Source organism: Quercus robur, chromosome 12 (genome assembly GCF_932294415.1).
Source record: "Quercus robur chromosome 12, dhQueRobu3.1, whole genome shotgun sequence".
In the NCBI taxonomy this organism is placed as follows: domain Eukaryota; kingdom Viridiplantae; phylum Streptophyta; class Magnoliopsida; order Fagales; family Fagaceae; genus Quercus; species Quercus robur.
Window position 1 is genome coordinate 12,323,007 of NC_065545.1, and position 16,739 is coordinate 12,339,745.

The 16,739-nt window shown below is 35.1% G+C and overlaps 1 protein-coding gene across 4 annotated transcripts; it reads left to right on the forward strand.

Annotated features, from left to right (window-relative positions):
- Positions 1-3,116: 3,116 nt before the first annotated feature.
- LOC126709283 (cysteine-tryptophan domain-containing zinc finger protein 7-like) lies at positions 3,117-16,739 on the forward strand. 4 transcript variants are annotated; one of them, XM_050409459.1, is made up of 15 exons: positions 3,117-3,758; positions 4,666-4,738; positions 4,849-4,979; positions 5,108-5,509; positions 5,613-6,970; positions 7,071-7,513; positions 7,609-8,493; positions 8,575-9,449; positions 9,538-9,698; positions 11,647-11,807; positions 12,404-12,564; positions 14,647-15,441; positions 15,524-15,685; positions 15,780-15,907; positions 16,483-16,739. In XM_050409459.1, exons 1-12 carry the CDS (start codon positions 3,597-3,599, stop codon positions 14,839-14,841), a joined length of 5,007 nt encoding a protein of 1,668 aa, XP_050265416.1. In that variant the 5' UTR covers positions 3,117-3,596; the 3' UTR covers positions 14,842-15,441; positions 15,524-15,685; positions 15,780-15,907; positions 16,483-16,739. The 4 variants fall into 4 exon arrangements, with proteins under 4 accessions (XP_050265416.1, XP_050265418.1, XP_050265417.1 ...); XM_050409460.1 differs by having other exon boundaries at positions 3,118-3,758; positions 5,613-6,732; positions 6,841-6,970; positions 7,609-9,449; XM_050409461.1 differs by having other exon boundaries at positions 7,071-7,378; positions 7,609-9,449.

The window sequence follows — 16,739 nt, forward strand, 5'->3', positions numbered from 1 at the left end:
TTTCATTTTATACTCATGAAACACCTTAAAAAGTTATAGATAATGGTGTAGTCAATAGAACTTAGAATCTTCAAATTTCCAACATATCCTTGATTAAGTCCATTAAATCCATCACTTTTTTTTTTTTTTTTTGTTGATAATATTGAACCCGCCATTTGATTGTTTTCAAATGAATCAAATGGACGATAGTATAGACAGTGTACTATTAATGTTATTAGAAATCCATAAACCATATAGATTAACATTTAAAAAAAATTATATCCCAAATACCAAGTCATATGGATATACACACGTGGACAGCTCAATTGTTGACCCATTTAGCTAACAATGTGAAAAGCATGTATCAACTGTGGAAAAAAAAATTCTTCTCAAAAAAAAAAACTGTGGATAAAATTTCCCATAACGTCAGTTATTGCACAGTAGCATAATTATAAGACTCTCTCTCTCTCTATATATATATAATTAATTATTAGTGTGTGTGTGTGTTTGTGTTTTTTTTTTTGAGAAAGAATTAGTTTGTGTTTTAATCCTTGCAAAGCACATCATGGAATTACATCAGCTTATAACATGGTAGTCTTCGCCTGACGCAATATAATCAAGACAAATATACGATTCAATTGCTTATTCTTAAAACAGAAGGGAATTATTTGAAAAACTCATACATTAGTAAATGGAATTTGACTCAAAGTACTGTCAATTTGAAGGTAACAAATTGAAGTTTGACCTGGTAAATGTAGCAATTAGCAACATTTGTTGGAGATGTGTAGTTTAAATCTACGAAGCATAAAAGTAGACAATTTTCAAATTTTATTAAATTAACGAAATTAAAGTATTTATTTATTTACTTATATTGACGCGTACTGAAAATAACAATACATCTATGAAGGAAAAATAATTATTATTTATACTAAAACTTCTAGTTTTATTTTGTAATTTTTACGCACTTAATTATCTATTATTATTATTTGTTGCAAAAAAAAAAATTACATACAAAAAAAAGAGTGCAACACCGACACACCGATGACTAATTAATCATAATTTTTCTTGTCTATATTGTGCGCGGTGTAACATTTATACTTGGTATAGTTTATATTTTTCAATTTTTTAAATAAGCTTTTGAAAAAGTTGTACCTAGGAAAAAAAGAGAAAAAGAAAAAAAAAATGAGAGGTTTAAAAAAGTATGGTTTCAAACTAGAATCTACAACGAGTACTTATACTCAAATCAATTTGTAACTTTTTTGTAATAATAAATTTTATTTTAAGTAAAGAATGTGAGTAGATGGAACTCATATACGAGTAAAATTTTAATATTAAAAGTTTAAAACTAGTCAATGTAGTCATAGTGTTCTCTATGTTAGTATTTGGACACTTTGGTGTAACCACAGGTCCACAACCAACAATATTCTCAACCAAAGTCACCCTACCCCAAAACCTTGTTTCAGTTTGCCTCAATAAAAAGTGTGGAATATTGTATTATTGTTGAAGTATTATTTGTTGCTAGAAAACCACAAAATTTGAAACCTTTGGCTGGTCCAACCTCAATTAGAATAGCTCCTCTTGGGAAATCTTAGATTGTGTGCAAGGGAAGGTTAATTCTAGAAGATTGAGATCAAAGGGTTAAAGGGATTGTCTAAGTAGTTGTAAGGAATGCATGTGTAAAAGGACAGAGTCGTGGGGTCTCTGAGATGGACCGTACCTAAACATGGAAATAGACAGTTGAATAGTTGTTTGTTGTGCACATATATAGAAGGTAATCTACTTGTTGGAAACCCCTCACTTTAGCTAACATTTGTTGAATCTCATGGTTTTTTTGTTGTTGCGGTTGGTTTGTTGAATCTCATGGTTGATGACAGAAAATGTTGATAAGTCAACTTCATTGATATTTTGAATCTTTGATACTAGCTAGCTTCACCATTCTTAGCTAAATTGGGCCACCATTAAGCTAGTCAGTTTGTTATTTATGATGCTGTTACGATTTATAAACGTTGCACTTCCAATACTTTTGTTGGAAATGTATAGTACACGTTATTGTTGATTTTTTTTTTTTTTTTTCAGTTACGTTATTGTTGATTTTAATGATAATAAAAACTTTAAAAAAAAAAAAAAAAAAAAACTAAAGTTAGCTCATATATGGTAATAGACTTGATACTTACTTGAGAATATCCTAAATTTTATTGGGATAAGAATAATACTTTTTTTTATTAAAGAAAATTGGGTAAAATAGAGCAACCTGAGTTAGCGTCTTCCACTTGGGCATAATCATAGTGACACTCTACTTGATGGGTCCAAGCCTGCGGGAGCAGAGAATCTAGATGAGTCATAACTGTACATTCAACCCCATCAAGAGTGCTAATGAGCATGAATTGAGAGTATGAAGTAATTTCCCAAGCGCTTCCCATTGCGGGATTTGAACCTGGAACCTCTACCTTCCAAACCCTTAGGAGTGAGTCCATGACCACTAGGGGGATAAGAATAATACTGATCATTTAATTCCAACTATTATTCATTCTCAGCAAAAATAGGAAAAAGCCAAAAAAAAGTCAAATTATTTGTATTAGAGAAATGCTATACACAATATTTTCAAAACACTTTCACAACAAATGCTATTATGTAGCTAGTTGTTATTAGTTTTTATTTGAATTCACCACTGAAATTATTTTCCTACTTGTCAATAACCGTCAATAATAACCTGCCATCTAAAATTTGTAGTGAAAATAAAGTAAAAATGTTATAAGTACTTTTAGCCAAAGCCATTTATTAGTCCAACAGGAATAAAACTCCAACAAACCCACCAAAGAAATTTTACCATCTAATCATATACACAGAGCCTATAAGAATCTTGCATTTATACCAGCTTATAATTATTGATTATCCTTTAGCCCAAACAAATAGGAGAATAATAGCGCGTGTAACACGCGCCATAGAAAGCGGTTAATGTTATCAAATCCTTACAATTCTCAGACAGGACACTGTTGAAAAAAAAAAAAAAAACATAAAAGTAGAGGGGGGCTAAAATAGTAATCCTAAAAATATATTCCCACAAATATACTTTGTTTACTCTGTCCATTCTGGCTAAGATCGGTCCAATTCTCTGTAGAAATAATTTTCCTACAAAGAGAAAGAGTGAAAAAATATATATATAATAAAATTAAATTAATAAAAAAAACAAGGCTGCTGTTTACACCAAAACCAGAGAGAGAGAGGAGAGAGAGAGAGAGAGAGAGGGAGAGTCTATGAAATTCGATTCCAGCTAAACGATCTCAAAGCTGGAAGCGTTGAAAGCAAAGGAAAAGAGGGAGATAGATATTTTTTATTGGGTTTTTAAATTGAGTAGTTTTGATCTTTGGTTTATTTTCAAGAATTGAATTATTCAAAGTTGTTAAATTTGTATTTTTTTAAGGAGGGTGTGATTTGTGATCGGGGTTGAGTTTGATTGTTTTAGAGGGAATCCTTGGTGGGTTTTGGTGGGTTTTTGGTTCTGTGAAATGGGTCGGAGAGAGTTTTGGAATTGGATGTGAGGTTGTGAGGATGGAGCTCTCAGTTTGAGGGTTTGAATTTTAAGTTTTTTCTTTCTGGTTTTTTTTTTTTTTTGGTGAATGATTTCTGTTGGGGATGCAAGGAAGGGGCTAGAGTTAAGGTTTGGTGGTGGGAGAGAGATGGAGGAGACTGAGCTTGAAGAAGGGGAGGCTTGTTCTTACAGAAACGACAATGAAGAATACGATCCAAGCATCGACCCTGATGTTGCTTTCTCTTACATTGTAAGGATTTTTACATGTTCTTTTGCTTCCTACAAGTTTTTGGTATATTTTGTTTTATGTTATGTTCTGGAGGTACTAGATTGGTTGTGTTTGACTTTATTTGGTGAGTGTTAGATCCAAGCGGTAGATTTTGATTGGATTGTGTGTGTACTTTGATTGTTTTTTAAGGTTTTTTTTTTGGACACTCAACTTTGTTACTTTAAATTGTGCTTGGTTTTTTAATGTGGTTGGATTTAAGAATCTATGGTCAGAGCAGAAAAAGAAAGGAAAAGGAAATTATAGGAAATTATGAGTACTTAGTGTTTGTTTGTTGAAGTGCAAATATGGCTTCTGTGAATTCAGCTTGATCAACTATAGAGCGAAGTATCCTTTTTTATTTTTATCAATGGCAATGCTGTTTAAGTTGTTCAGTAAATGCAAAGACTTAATCTTCTTCTGCAAAAGTAATTGGTCATGGTAGGATAAGGTTTAGCTCTTGAGTAGTTGAGTTCGTCAGTAATGGTTTTCCAATGAAATTTTTGGTTAGCTGGGAAAGTAGTATTTTCGAGTACTCTTTAAGAATGTTGGAATCATTAAATCCATGTTCTGTCCTTTATAACAAGGAGATAAGAGGGAATTGTAGGGATATGTATTTAAGCTTACTGAGATTTATCTGTGGAAGCTTTGACAGCATTATGGGAACTTTCTGAATATAGATTTTGAGATTTAGAGAGAATTAATTAATTGTAGGGTCATGAAGTGTAAGTTCTTTAAGGAAGTAATGTAATAGCTGCTAGTTTTACAAACTATCTAAAGCTCTTATGATGTGTTAAGCCCAATTTCACTGTCTTTTGATTCATCTTTCGTTTTTCTATTTCCCATATGTATATTTGGATCGTATAATATGTAGCTTCTTTATTTTCTTAAGGGTGAGAAACTTCAAAATGTTTTGGGACATTTTCAAAAGGATTTTGAAGGTGGGGTTTCTGCGGAGAATTTGGGTAAGTCAAGGAAAAACAGAACTCTCTGTCTCTCTCTCAAGCTTGATGGAAACATTAATTTTTTATTGTCCCCTGACGTCAATAATTTGGGAATTATGAAATTGTGGCAGGGGCAAAATTTGGAGGGTATGGCTCGTTTTTACCTACCTATCAGCGATCTCCAGTTTGGTCTCATCCCAGGACTCCTCCAAAAGTTCAGAACAACGGCACAGCTAGATCTCCCAACAATTCACTATTGGAGGTAGATTTTTAAGCATATGATTTATACCATTTAATTTTTGTAATCTCTTTATATTTAAATGAGAAATTTATGACTGGTTTATTGTTGATCTGAGAATTTCTAATTAAGAATTTTGAGTCACTACACAGGGTAGCCATCAAAACTCTTCAGTTTCTTCAAGTGCACCTCAATCTGTGAGACTTGTACCAGTTTCTACTAGTTCCACACCATTGCCTTTATTGAAGGCACCATCAATGAAGGACTCTGTCAAAAAGGATGCTGGAATGCCATCGATTCGTGCTGAGGATGTCACTCATAGATATGAAATTGAGAACAAGAAATCTACTAATTTATCAGACCAGAAAACACTGAAGGTTCGAATCAAAGTGGGTTCTGATAACTTGTCAACAAAAAAAAATGCTGCAATCTACAGTGGTCTTGGTCTTGATGTCTCACCATCATCGTCATTGAATGACAGCCCTTCAGGAAGTGAAGGGATGTCCCGAGAGCCTCAAGATAGCCCATGCGAATCTCCCACCAGTATTCTTCAGGTGAATAATCTCCCTGACTCCCCGTAATTTATCATCCCTACTTTCTTTTCCATAATGTGCATGAAAGAAATTAGAATGTGTTTGTTTCATTGTGTTGAAACAGATTATGACATCCTTTCCAGTGCACGGGGATCTACTATTATCACCTCTTTCCCATGATCTGATTCACCTGACCATGAAGGAAAAGCTTACGAAAGATTATAGACATATGCCTGTGATCAGGGGTGGTGCGGAAAATTCTAACATGGTACCAAGTGGGTCTGATTCGGGAAAGGTTGATGGGACAGTGATAGAAGAGAAGAAGAAGAACTCTATGAAGCGGAATGATATTTCAGTGGAATTGAAGATTGGCGATAGTAAGGATGCTCAGAAGGGCAATGGATTTATATTACGGAAGGAACGTGATGTTGACATATTGAATTATGAGGAACTTCTTTGTAATACTCTAAAACTTCCACTTCTATCTAATTCAAATTCTGTTGTTGATGACATACCAAGAGGTAAAGATAGGGACTCTGATGTGTTAGGGGTAGCCAATAACGATGTACTAAGGGACAAAGACTTCTCTAATACAGCAAAGGAGGAAACTTTGGGGCCAACATTCACTCAAGAGGATGGGTGGTTTGAGAAGTCGAAACTGGGTTCAGCTGGAAAGATTTGGGAAGATAAGAAAGCAAGTTCAGTTGATGACAGTTCAGTATATTCTAAAAAAGTTGCCCATTCCAATGGAGAGAAAAGTTACGACTCTGTAAAATCTGATTCAAATGTTTCTAAGGGAAGAAAAGCTCTGAACTCTAAACTCTCGGATCCTTCCAAGGAGAAGGCTAATCAGAAGGCCACTGTCCATGAACCAGACAGTATTAGATTGCCTCCTGAGAAGGAGCATCCTTCTAATGGGAGTAAGAAGAAATCAAAGGGAAGTCAAAGTAATGGCACCGTAGCCACTGAGGTTCCAAAAGTAAGCTTGAGGGTTCCCTCTTCAGTGCCCAAAATAAAAAAGAGCACTCATGTGGACTATTTGACATCTAAAAGTGAAATGGAAGACTTCAAATCACAGAAGGATCTTGAAAGAGCTGGAGATAGATATAGAGATTTGTTTGGGGGATCAGAAGAAGAAGATAACCAAATGGAATCATTGGAACTGCCTTCTGAAGATAAGGACTTTGAGGCCGTTGAGAATCACGTGACTGCCATTAAAAATGCATCAGATGAAAGATCGAGTGGTAGGAAATTTGAGAAGCTACCAACAGTAGACGCTTATCCTAAAGCAATTTCAATTTCAAATGTAGGTCCATCCTATGGGCCCATTTCTGATATAGCTCCTGCAACAGGGGCTCCTTCAGTGATAGATCGAGACACTTGGGTCATGTGTGACAAGTGTCAAACATGGCGGCTTCTTCCATTTGGTAGAAGCCCTAAAGACCTACCTGAGAAGTGGATATGTAGCATGCTTGACTGGCTGTAAGTTCTATTCCACTATTATTTTGATTCTCTCTCACTCACTCTCTCTCTCTCTCTCTCTCTCTCTCTCTGGTGCTTAACCTACTACAAATTTTTTTAGGCCTGGAATGAATATGAATCGGTGTACCTTTACTGAGGCGGAAACAACACAAGCTCTTGTCGCACTGTACCAAGCTGCTCCTGAAAGTCAAACTAATCTGCATAGGAATCCTGGTGGAGCTATAGCTGGAGTAACCTTTGCTAATGTTCGGCATCCTGACCAAAACCACAAAAATATTGGTTTGCATGTTATGCCCTCTGGTGGAAAGAAGAAAGATGGATTAAAAGAAACATCAGATGCAACATATAAAGATGGCCCCTCTCAATTGTCAAACTCGATGGAGAAAAACTTGCAGGCGTTGGTGAAAGGTAGGAGCCTAAATGATGTTAACCAATCTCCTCTGATGGGAGATCCTGATTTTCAACAGCTAAGCAAGTCCAGTGACTTACCTGTAAAAAAACATAAAGAGAATCATAAAGTATGTGACAACTATTCTGATGGAGGTATTGTATTTGAAGCCAGGAGGTTTTTTTGTCGTTGTTTACTTTGTCATCATTTATTATTATGTAAGTAACTTCTTGTCAAAACATGCACACAGGTGATACCAAGAATTTAAAGATGAAAAGCAGAAGGGATAATAGTGATCAAGATAGTTCTAGAGCTTCCAAAAAATTGAAGAGTGAAGGTATGCATCTTAATGATGAAGACAGGATGTCAGACCACAGTGAGCCCACAGGGAAAACAGGTCCTAGCTCAAGTAGTGGTTTTCCTACTACATCATCTGAGAAGGATCAGCATCGATATAATGGGCACTCTTCATATCAGGACTCAAGGGATGATGTAAATGACAGGGTACATGTTTCTAATAAAAAGCCAAAACACAAACTTCCAGTTTCCTTGGATAATGGATCCTTGGAAATGGGAAACTCTGATACTAGAGAAAATGCTAAAAAGAGGAAAGTGAAGGGGGAGTTCAAAGAAAATGACTACAGGAAGGAAAAGAAGGCCAGGGTATCTAAGTCTGAGGGGAAAGAGTCCAGTACAAGTAGGGACAGTGGTAGAACAGACAAAAAAGGTAGTCATTCAAAGAACCAGCAAATTGGGCAAGATCTAGGGAGCAATCTATCTCAGCGAAGCTTGGATGGTATGGATTCTTTGAGGAGGGATTTGGTATCTATACAGCCTTCCAATGCAGCCACTTCAAGCTCTTCTAAAGTTTCTGGTTCCCATAAAACAAAATCCAGCTTCCAGGAACTGAAAGGCTCACCAGTAGAATCAGTTTCTTCTTCACCTATGAGAATTTCTAATCCAGATAAGCTTACATCAGCAAGTAGGGGTCTCAAGGGGAAAGATGACCATCAGGATGCTGGTCTCTCTGCTGTAGGTAGTCCAAGAAGATGCTTAGATGGTGAAGATGATGGGAGTGATCGTTCTGGGACAGAAAGGAAGGACAAAACATTCAAAGTGGCTAATCACGTATCAGGTAATAGAGCTAGAGCTGATATTGTGCCTTCTCCTGATATCACAAACAACCATTTAATGAATGATGGTGTCCATAATTTAGGCCACGATGATCCATATCCTAGTAAACCACAGTCTTCAAATCAATGCCATGATGAAGAAAGACAGATCAACAGTCATCCTCATGCTAATGAGTCTCGTTCAAGGAAGTCTGGAAAGGGGTCCTCTTCACGGATGAAGGACAAAAACCGAAGTTCTAAAACTGAATTTGAAGTGGGTAAGTCCAAGATTTCTGAATCTCTCAGTGACTGTCAAGATCACTCACCTTTCCATGAAGTAAAACCTAGGGATGGTAAAAACCAGTTACAGGAGAAGTTTGGAGTCAAGTCTGATGAAACTGATAACAGATATGTCAGTAAGAAAGATTCTGCAGGAAAATTACCAAGTGAGAGCAGCAAAAGAGAGAGCCAGTTAAATTTTGGAGAGCATGATGGTTCACATAACAAAGTAGATTCTAAATGCAGACAGGATGCATTGTCTACAACAAAGCAAAATCATCTGCAAGACTCTGATGGTGAAAGATCTTTGAAGAGGTTCCCTTATGATAAAACTGATCAAGTTGGACTAGCTTCTGGGAGAGGGAAGTCACTACCATTACCACCCACTGGAGGACCTCACATTGAGACACTTAATCGTTGTCCCAGACCAGTAACTGGGTCCCACAAAGGAAATGGAGCAGATATTTTGACAGTTGATGCCGTTGAAGGTGATGATGCATTAAAGTCGCAAAAACAGATAAGAAAGGCTGATCAACAGAATGGAACTCAGCGTACCAGTTCAAGACATCCCACATCCAATGGACAGAAGACCAGGGAACTTGACGCCCCTAGTCCAGCTAGAAGAGATTCCTCCAGCCAGGCTGCTACCAATGCTCTGAAAGAGGCTAAAGATCTAAAACATTTGGCTGATCGCCTTAAGGTTTTTACTGTCCTTGCCCAATTCAGCTATTACTGCTCATTATCCTGTCCAGGCTGTCCCACTTAGTAGTATTGGTTATCTTTTGCAGAACTCGGGGTCAAATCTTGATAGCACAAGACTTTACTTTGAGGCGGCCCTCAAGTTTCTTTATGGAGCCTCTTTGTTAGAATCTGGCAACGGTGAGAGTTCCAAACATAACGAGATGATTCAATCAAAGCCAGTGTATAGCTCCACTGCAAAACTATGCGAGTAAGTCAAAACATAAAGCATGGAATTTGGGATTTACTAGTTATCATTTTTTTTTTTTGGGCGCGGGGGTGGGGGGGGGTGGGGAGAGGGGAGTTGGAGTGTTCCTTTTCTGATGTTGATCATTAAAGTTACAATTTGCAGTCATTGTTTAAGAAACATATTCGCAGCAGGACATAGAATTTTGAACACTATGAGTATGTACTTGTTTTTTCATTCCCAGATAGGAATTCAAAAGTACCTACACCAAATTGCCTAAACTAAGTTTTATATGCCACATAACCTAATGCTTTGTAACTGATAAAATGCCATTTGTCCCAAAATTGCCTATTCCAACCTGGGTTAACTGATTTATCCCAAAAGCTTAAATTGATAGGAAATGGTGACTTTTAACATTATATTAACACTTCTCTTCATGTGTGGATCAGACTCTCCCTCAATATGTAAGGCACAACATGGGGCATTTTAAACTTTAAATGGGAGGTAGAGTGGAGACAAAGTTTGAACTAAGGACGCTTTCTTAAATACTAGTTGTCACAATAGCTTAAGCTAATAGAAAAGAGTGAAATTATCACTTAACTGTTATTCTAACATTGACTAGTGACGGAGTCAATATATGACTTTAGGGGGGCAAATTTATAACTCACGTATGTCTCTAGGTGCACACAGGCATATGCAAATACTCATGCATATGCATGCATGTATGTATGGTGCTCAAGATCAACTTGGACAACAAAGTGCCTTTGAGATGGGATGATTCTTTAAATCAAAGAATAATCAATAACGTCAAAGTATATTGTCTCCTGCTTAGACTAATAAATCCAAGAGATATTCCTACATCCCCTATTCAAAGGGAATAAATGAGTCTGGATATTCTAATGGCTCACAAGGGTTTAACTCTTACAGAATTGATGAAAAAGGAAATATTGATTATCAAAAAATAATATTAAACAGTATTTTTAATATCAGAAAATCCATAAATGATAGTGTATCCATTATATTGTGTTGATTTGTTAGGGGTTTTTTATATATGATAGTTGTGTTGCAATTTTTCATAAGTAAAAAACCACTTATAATTCCCATTTTGGAATGATTTTAGTAATTAGATAGACCTCAAGTATGGCTCAAGTGACTTTCTGTTAAAACTCATAAAATGATCAAACTATAACAATTTTAAACTGTGTAAACACGCCTAAAACTTTTGAACTTTAGAGTTTTACTTGTAAATGTAATTAATTTCTGGATTTTAGTATATAATATTTTATTCCTTATATACTAATTTTTATGATGAAGAATAGATGATTACATTCTTTTTATCACTTTTAAAAGGTAACAGTAAATTTTTTTTTTTTTTTAATCTTCAATAATGCTCTTGTTTCTTTATTTTCCTATTTTTCCCCTACCCTTTATTTTATATAGTTATTCCTCCCCTTGTAATCCCCCTCCTGGCTCTTCCCTTGATTGTGACATCACTCAAACTTTGTCAAAACTGTTCATGGCTTTTTCCTTGTCAGTTTTTTGTGCCTTAAAAAAAATTCTTAATGGATTGAGCCTTGTCATTCATGGTATTTTGAACCACATCCTTTTTGAGTTGTATCCCTTGCATGTGTTCACTCACCATGCTGATTGTGGGTCAGATTTGGGACCTGACCCAATATAGGAGGAGTTTGATGTGAGGTTTTTGGGGGTATGTTGTAAACTAAGGATATTGTCTCTCAGAATTTGGGATTCATCTCTATGGATATCTTCATTCTTAGTGAAGCTTTCTCAACTGTCTTTTCATTTGGTTATTGCCTTTTTAAGTTGGATGATGCAAATAATGTTGCTGCTATCTGGAACTTCGTTGTCTTACTATTAATCTTGTTCTAAATGTGTTGATTTTTGTGGAATTTGGATGGGCATTTGGAGTTTTTGTGCCACTGTCCTTTTGATTATCTGTTATATCAAATAGGTTTTGTGCCCATGAATTTGAGAAATCCAAAGACATGGCTACTGCTTCTCTGGCCTACAAATGCATGGAGGTGGCTTATATGAGGGTAATAAATTTCTCACATGCTAGTGCAAGCAGAGATCGCCTTGAGTTGCAGACGGCTCTACAAATGATTCCTTCTGGTAATTTAAATTAATGTCATGATCTACTAAAGCTGTCAGTTATTTGTGGAAATAAATTGTCTGTTGGTTATTATTTATGTCTTAAAGTTACTATGCTATGAGCTCCTTGTAGCTTGAAATCCCAAGCTCTCCCCAACTTGAAGTATATTTCACACACAATTTAGAGTAACTTTATGATAGAGTAGTATAAATGATCCAATGGCTAATATCCTTGAAAAATCCAATTTGATAAAGGCACATTGCTAGCCACTCTCTTTTGGCAAGAATACTTTTTGTAAATTTGGCTTGTCTAATTGGTGGAGTGGTACATGCATTATTTTACTTCCCTAAAACTCCACATTTGAAAACAGAGCTTGTGTCAAGGGCCACAAGGGTTGCTCTAATTGTAGCTATCACTATTATATTACAACAACACCCCCCCCCCCCCCCCCCCCCCCCCCTCCCCGGGGATTTATTTTTGTCATGTAAATGCTTGTTTTCTATTCCTTTAGCAAGCTTTTTTCAATCATTATACATTTCACTGAACTGATGCTAAAGGAGACTTTTAGTAACATCTTGTTGTTACCTGATGTCATTCCTCTTGTTGCATTATTCAGGTGAGTCTCCTTCTTCATCTGCCTCTGATCTGGACAACTTAAACAACTCAAACACAGTGGACAAGCTTACCTTGTCCAAGGGCGTTGGTTCTCCCCAAGTTGCTGGAAACCATGTCATTGCTGCACGAAATCGTATCAACTTCACACGATTACTTAGTTTTGTAAGTGAACATTAATCTTGTGCATAAAATTTAATTGTTGCAGAATATTCATTACCCTCAATGCAAAAGCATCTTGCTGTTTTTGTGTGTGTTCACTATGTGCCCAGTGCTGCATGGACGGACAGCATAACATGCATCTGAACCACGATCAAGTTAATAGCTTAATCTTGCCTATGGTTCTTAAATCATAAATTATATCAAGAATCAATTTTAATTTTTTTACAATGTGTATCGTAAGATGCACAAACACATTATTTTAATTAGTCATTAAAAAAAAAGATACACAGACATATTTAAAATTAATAAAATGTTATATCTTTTTAGTTTTTATACAGAAACAGACCCAGGGGGGGCCCAAGGGGCCTGGCCCCCCTGGGCTTATGAAATATATATATATATATATATTAGGCATATTTTCAGCAATATATATATATATATATATTTAGGCCCCTCTTCTGTGTACCTTGGCCCCTCTCCCCGCCAAAATCATCAGCCCAATCTAGTCCAACCCAAACTCATGTAAAACCTCAGTGCCCAAAAGATATGGATGCTTATTTTTTAATATTTTTATTTTAGAAATACTATGTTCACAACATTTTAACAACATATAAGCTGCAGTGGCAGGTTGTTACTGGGTATTATTGGTGGGTAAAAAAAGTAATTTTAGTAATGGGTTCAAATTAGAGACAGTACAACTAACTATCTAGGATTTGTTGTGAAAATGTTGTGAACATAGCACATTTTTTTTTTCCTTATACTCCAGCCCCCTAACTTGAAATCCTGGGTCCATCCCTATTTTTATAGGATAATTATATACATATATAATGAAAATAAAGCATTCATGTTGCCTTCTCCTTTCACTCATTATTTTTAGCGTCTATTATATTCTTTTGGAGATTCATATTGGACATTTTACTCTCTTTTTTGTCAATTATGTGATAATTCATTAAAGAAAATATTAAAAAATTTCATTTTTCACAATTCTGTGTGCGTGTGTCAAGATGAAGCTACGTTATGTATAACTTTTTCTTGATGTTACACAACCTAATAAATTTTTATTGGATAAATATTTTGAAAATCCCACCATTAAATTACATTTTCTCTTTATTCTTAACACGCATGCTAATGTATGAATTAATCAAATGCTATTTACTATTTAATCCATAAACTCATATTTTATGCAAAATTTTAAGTTACAAAAATCTTTAAAATTAAAAATTTTATAGACGATATAGCTATTGATCTTTGATTGATTTAAAATTTGGCAATGATGGAGGGTGTAAGAAGAAAATGTAATCCAATGGTGAATTTTTCAAAATACAAATTCAATAAAAAGAATCAAAGGTGTAACATTGCTAAAAGTTACATCAATTGTAATTTGAACCAAGTGTATATATATTATAAACACATCTATACGATGACAATGACATAATACACATTGGATTAATAACATCACATGACTTATAATGTTTTGCTCTTTAAATATATGTTATGTATCTTCTACTACTTATAATAACGTGTACAACATGTTCCAATTTTACACTTCTCTACCTTTTTTCCTTTATGAGACCTCTCAACCATTTTTAATTGTACAGTAAAGTATATATTAAATTTAGAAATCCTATGTGCAACTAACAATGAACATTCTAATGTCCCAACTTTAACAGTTAAATTAGATTCTTTTTAAGAAACAATTTAAAGTATTAAAAAAAGGGAGAATAAAAGTGATGTAAATCAAGCTTGTTGAGTGAATTGGCTGATACATACACCATATCATAAGATATGTACATTGTATCATATGATAAGACTAACATTATGATACTCTTATAACATACACCCTATCATAAGATATGTACATTGTATCATATGATAAGACTAACATTATGATACACTTATAACGTACATATCAAAATATATATATATATATATATATTTTTTAATGAATCAGATTGTGTGTATAAAATATTAATAATTTATGATCTTCCCTATAATAGAATGGCTATTATATCTACTAGGATGCTGTTCTACACCATGCACTATATTACATATGAGCATTACATGATCAAATGTGATTATATGCAGGCACAAGATGTAAATTATGCAATGGAAGCCTCAAGGAAATCACGGATTGCTTTTGCAGCTGCTAATGTAAGCTTGGGTGAGACCAAGAATGGGGAGAGTATATCTTCCATTAAAAGGGCTCTTGATTTTAACTTCCATGATGTAGAGGGATTACTACGTTTGGTAAAGCTTGCAATGGAAACCATTAGCCGTTGAAGGAATCGAAAGTTGTTGTGGAGACAATTCGACCCTGAAAGAAAGTTATTTGGGTTAGTATATCCTGTGTATAAGCCTTTAAGGAAAAAAGAAAAGAGGTTTGACCTGGATCTCTCTGCCACACTGCATGATAGTTCTGTTGAGAGGCTGGTCATCACTAACTTGTGAAGTTAGTGCTCTCTGTACATGTTTGAAATACAAGATGAATAATGGCATCTTCAATGTATTTTTAAGGGGCTGCATCTGCTTTCGGAATTGAACAAGGGGCAAATTGAGGAAGAGTGATCTGTTACCAATTAAGTCTTTGGCCAAAATGATTCTGAGATTTTAGATTTATATGGATATATGAGCCTTGGGGATTGTTGTTCAAGATATAATAGCTGTGGGGTATTTGAATTTTTATACCGGAACTTGCAATCTGTTGGGCTTCTCTCTTCTTTAAGGAAGATATAGTTTTTCTGCCCTGTCAATTTGATATTTACTTTATTTGGAGACAACTTAAGGATGAGCTGCCAGCATGTGCATGAACTTTGCAATATTGGTTTACCTGCAGACACTTCAAAAATTATGTAAAGAGCATAAAAGAAATGGCAGTCTCAGGTAGGCTACTTTATTTACATCACTCCTTTCTTTTCCATCAATTTTTTGTTTCTTTCTGACTTGAATTTTTTCATATGTGCAGGTGGTCTTCAATAGTTTCTTATTGTAGTTGGGAATGAGTTTCTCTTTGTTGTTGATAGATACAAGCAAGAATAAGTCAGAAAAAAAATTATAGCAGAAAGTTAATTACAGTTATAACCGTGTAAACTACCAGAACAGTATTTCCAGATTATTTTCCTTAAAGGTTTGTGGCACTCTGATTTGAAGAAAAAAAAAAAATGATTTGACCATACTGTTCTACATTCACCTCTAACTCATTTTATTTTCTCGATTGACAGAGGCTGTCCATGTAAATATGTGAACCATTGATTTATGTTCATACCAGGAATAGCTTAAGCTTTTTTTTGAAAAGGGCGGAGGGAGTGTAATTTCATACCATCAGTTATAGCACATTTGCATCTTACAGGTAAGTTACTCATTACACTACCTCATTAAACTAAATGGAGATATAGAACTTCAATTTATATGTCAATGAAATGGTAATTTCCTCCCAATGGATTAGTGTCAAGAAAGGTATGTATTAGCGAGAGTAATATGGTACTTCTAATTTCTTAATGATATTATAATATTTATTCATGAGCCAGCCACTCTCTTGAAAGCTTGATATAGCGTATGTCTTTTTTTCAACCATCCATGAGAGAAATTCTTCTGGAGTTAACTGGCCAGTATTGAAACCAAAGCTAACACTTTATGCTCAGTCTTACTGTCTGGTAGTATTTAAAACATTCTGGCATCACAACTGATAGCGTTCTTAGAAGCAAGGGATGGGCATGTGTCCAATGGTAAAAGTGGCTTGTGTTGGTGCATGCTCAAGATACTAAGACATCTAGCATATGTTTAAAAATATTTCTAATCCTGATCCATAATTATAACTAGCAGTTGTGGGAATAGGCTGGTGGTTAATATGTTGTATTGGGTCTTCTATTTTTATGCATTAAGAGTTAGCTTGATTGCTACTTAATTGCATTTTTTTGGTTGTAGGTTAAGCAATTGGGGCAGTCACAGTGGCATCACGGATGGCTAATGGGTTACTGACTGCAGTGGAGAACTTGCCTTTTTAATCCCCTAGACAAAATCCAGTATAGTTTTTCTTTTTTATTTCTAGTTGCTCTGTAAACGGATGAGATTTTTGACCCCTCCATACCTGCTTACCAAGTACTTATTCTTACACCTGTACAATTGTAGCAACATTTACCCAATTCTTCATAATAAAATTTTGAAATCTTTTATTGTTCGAA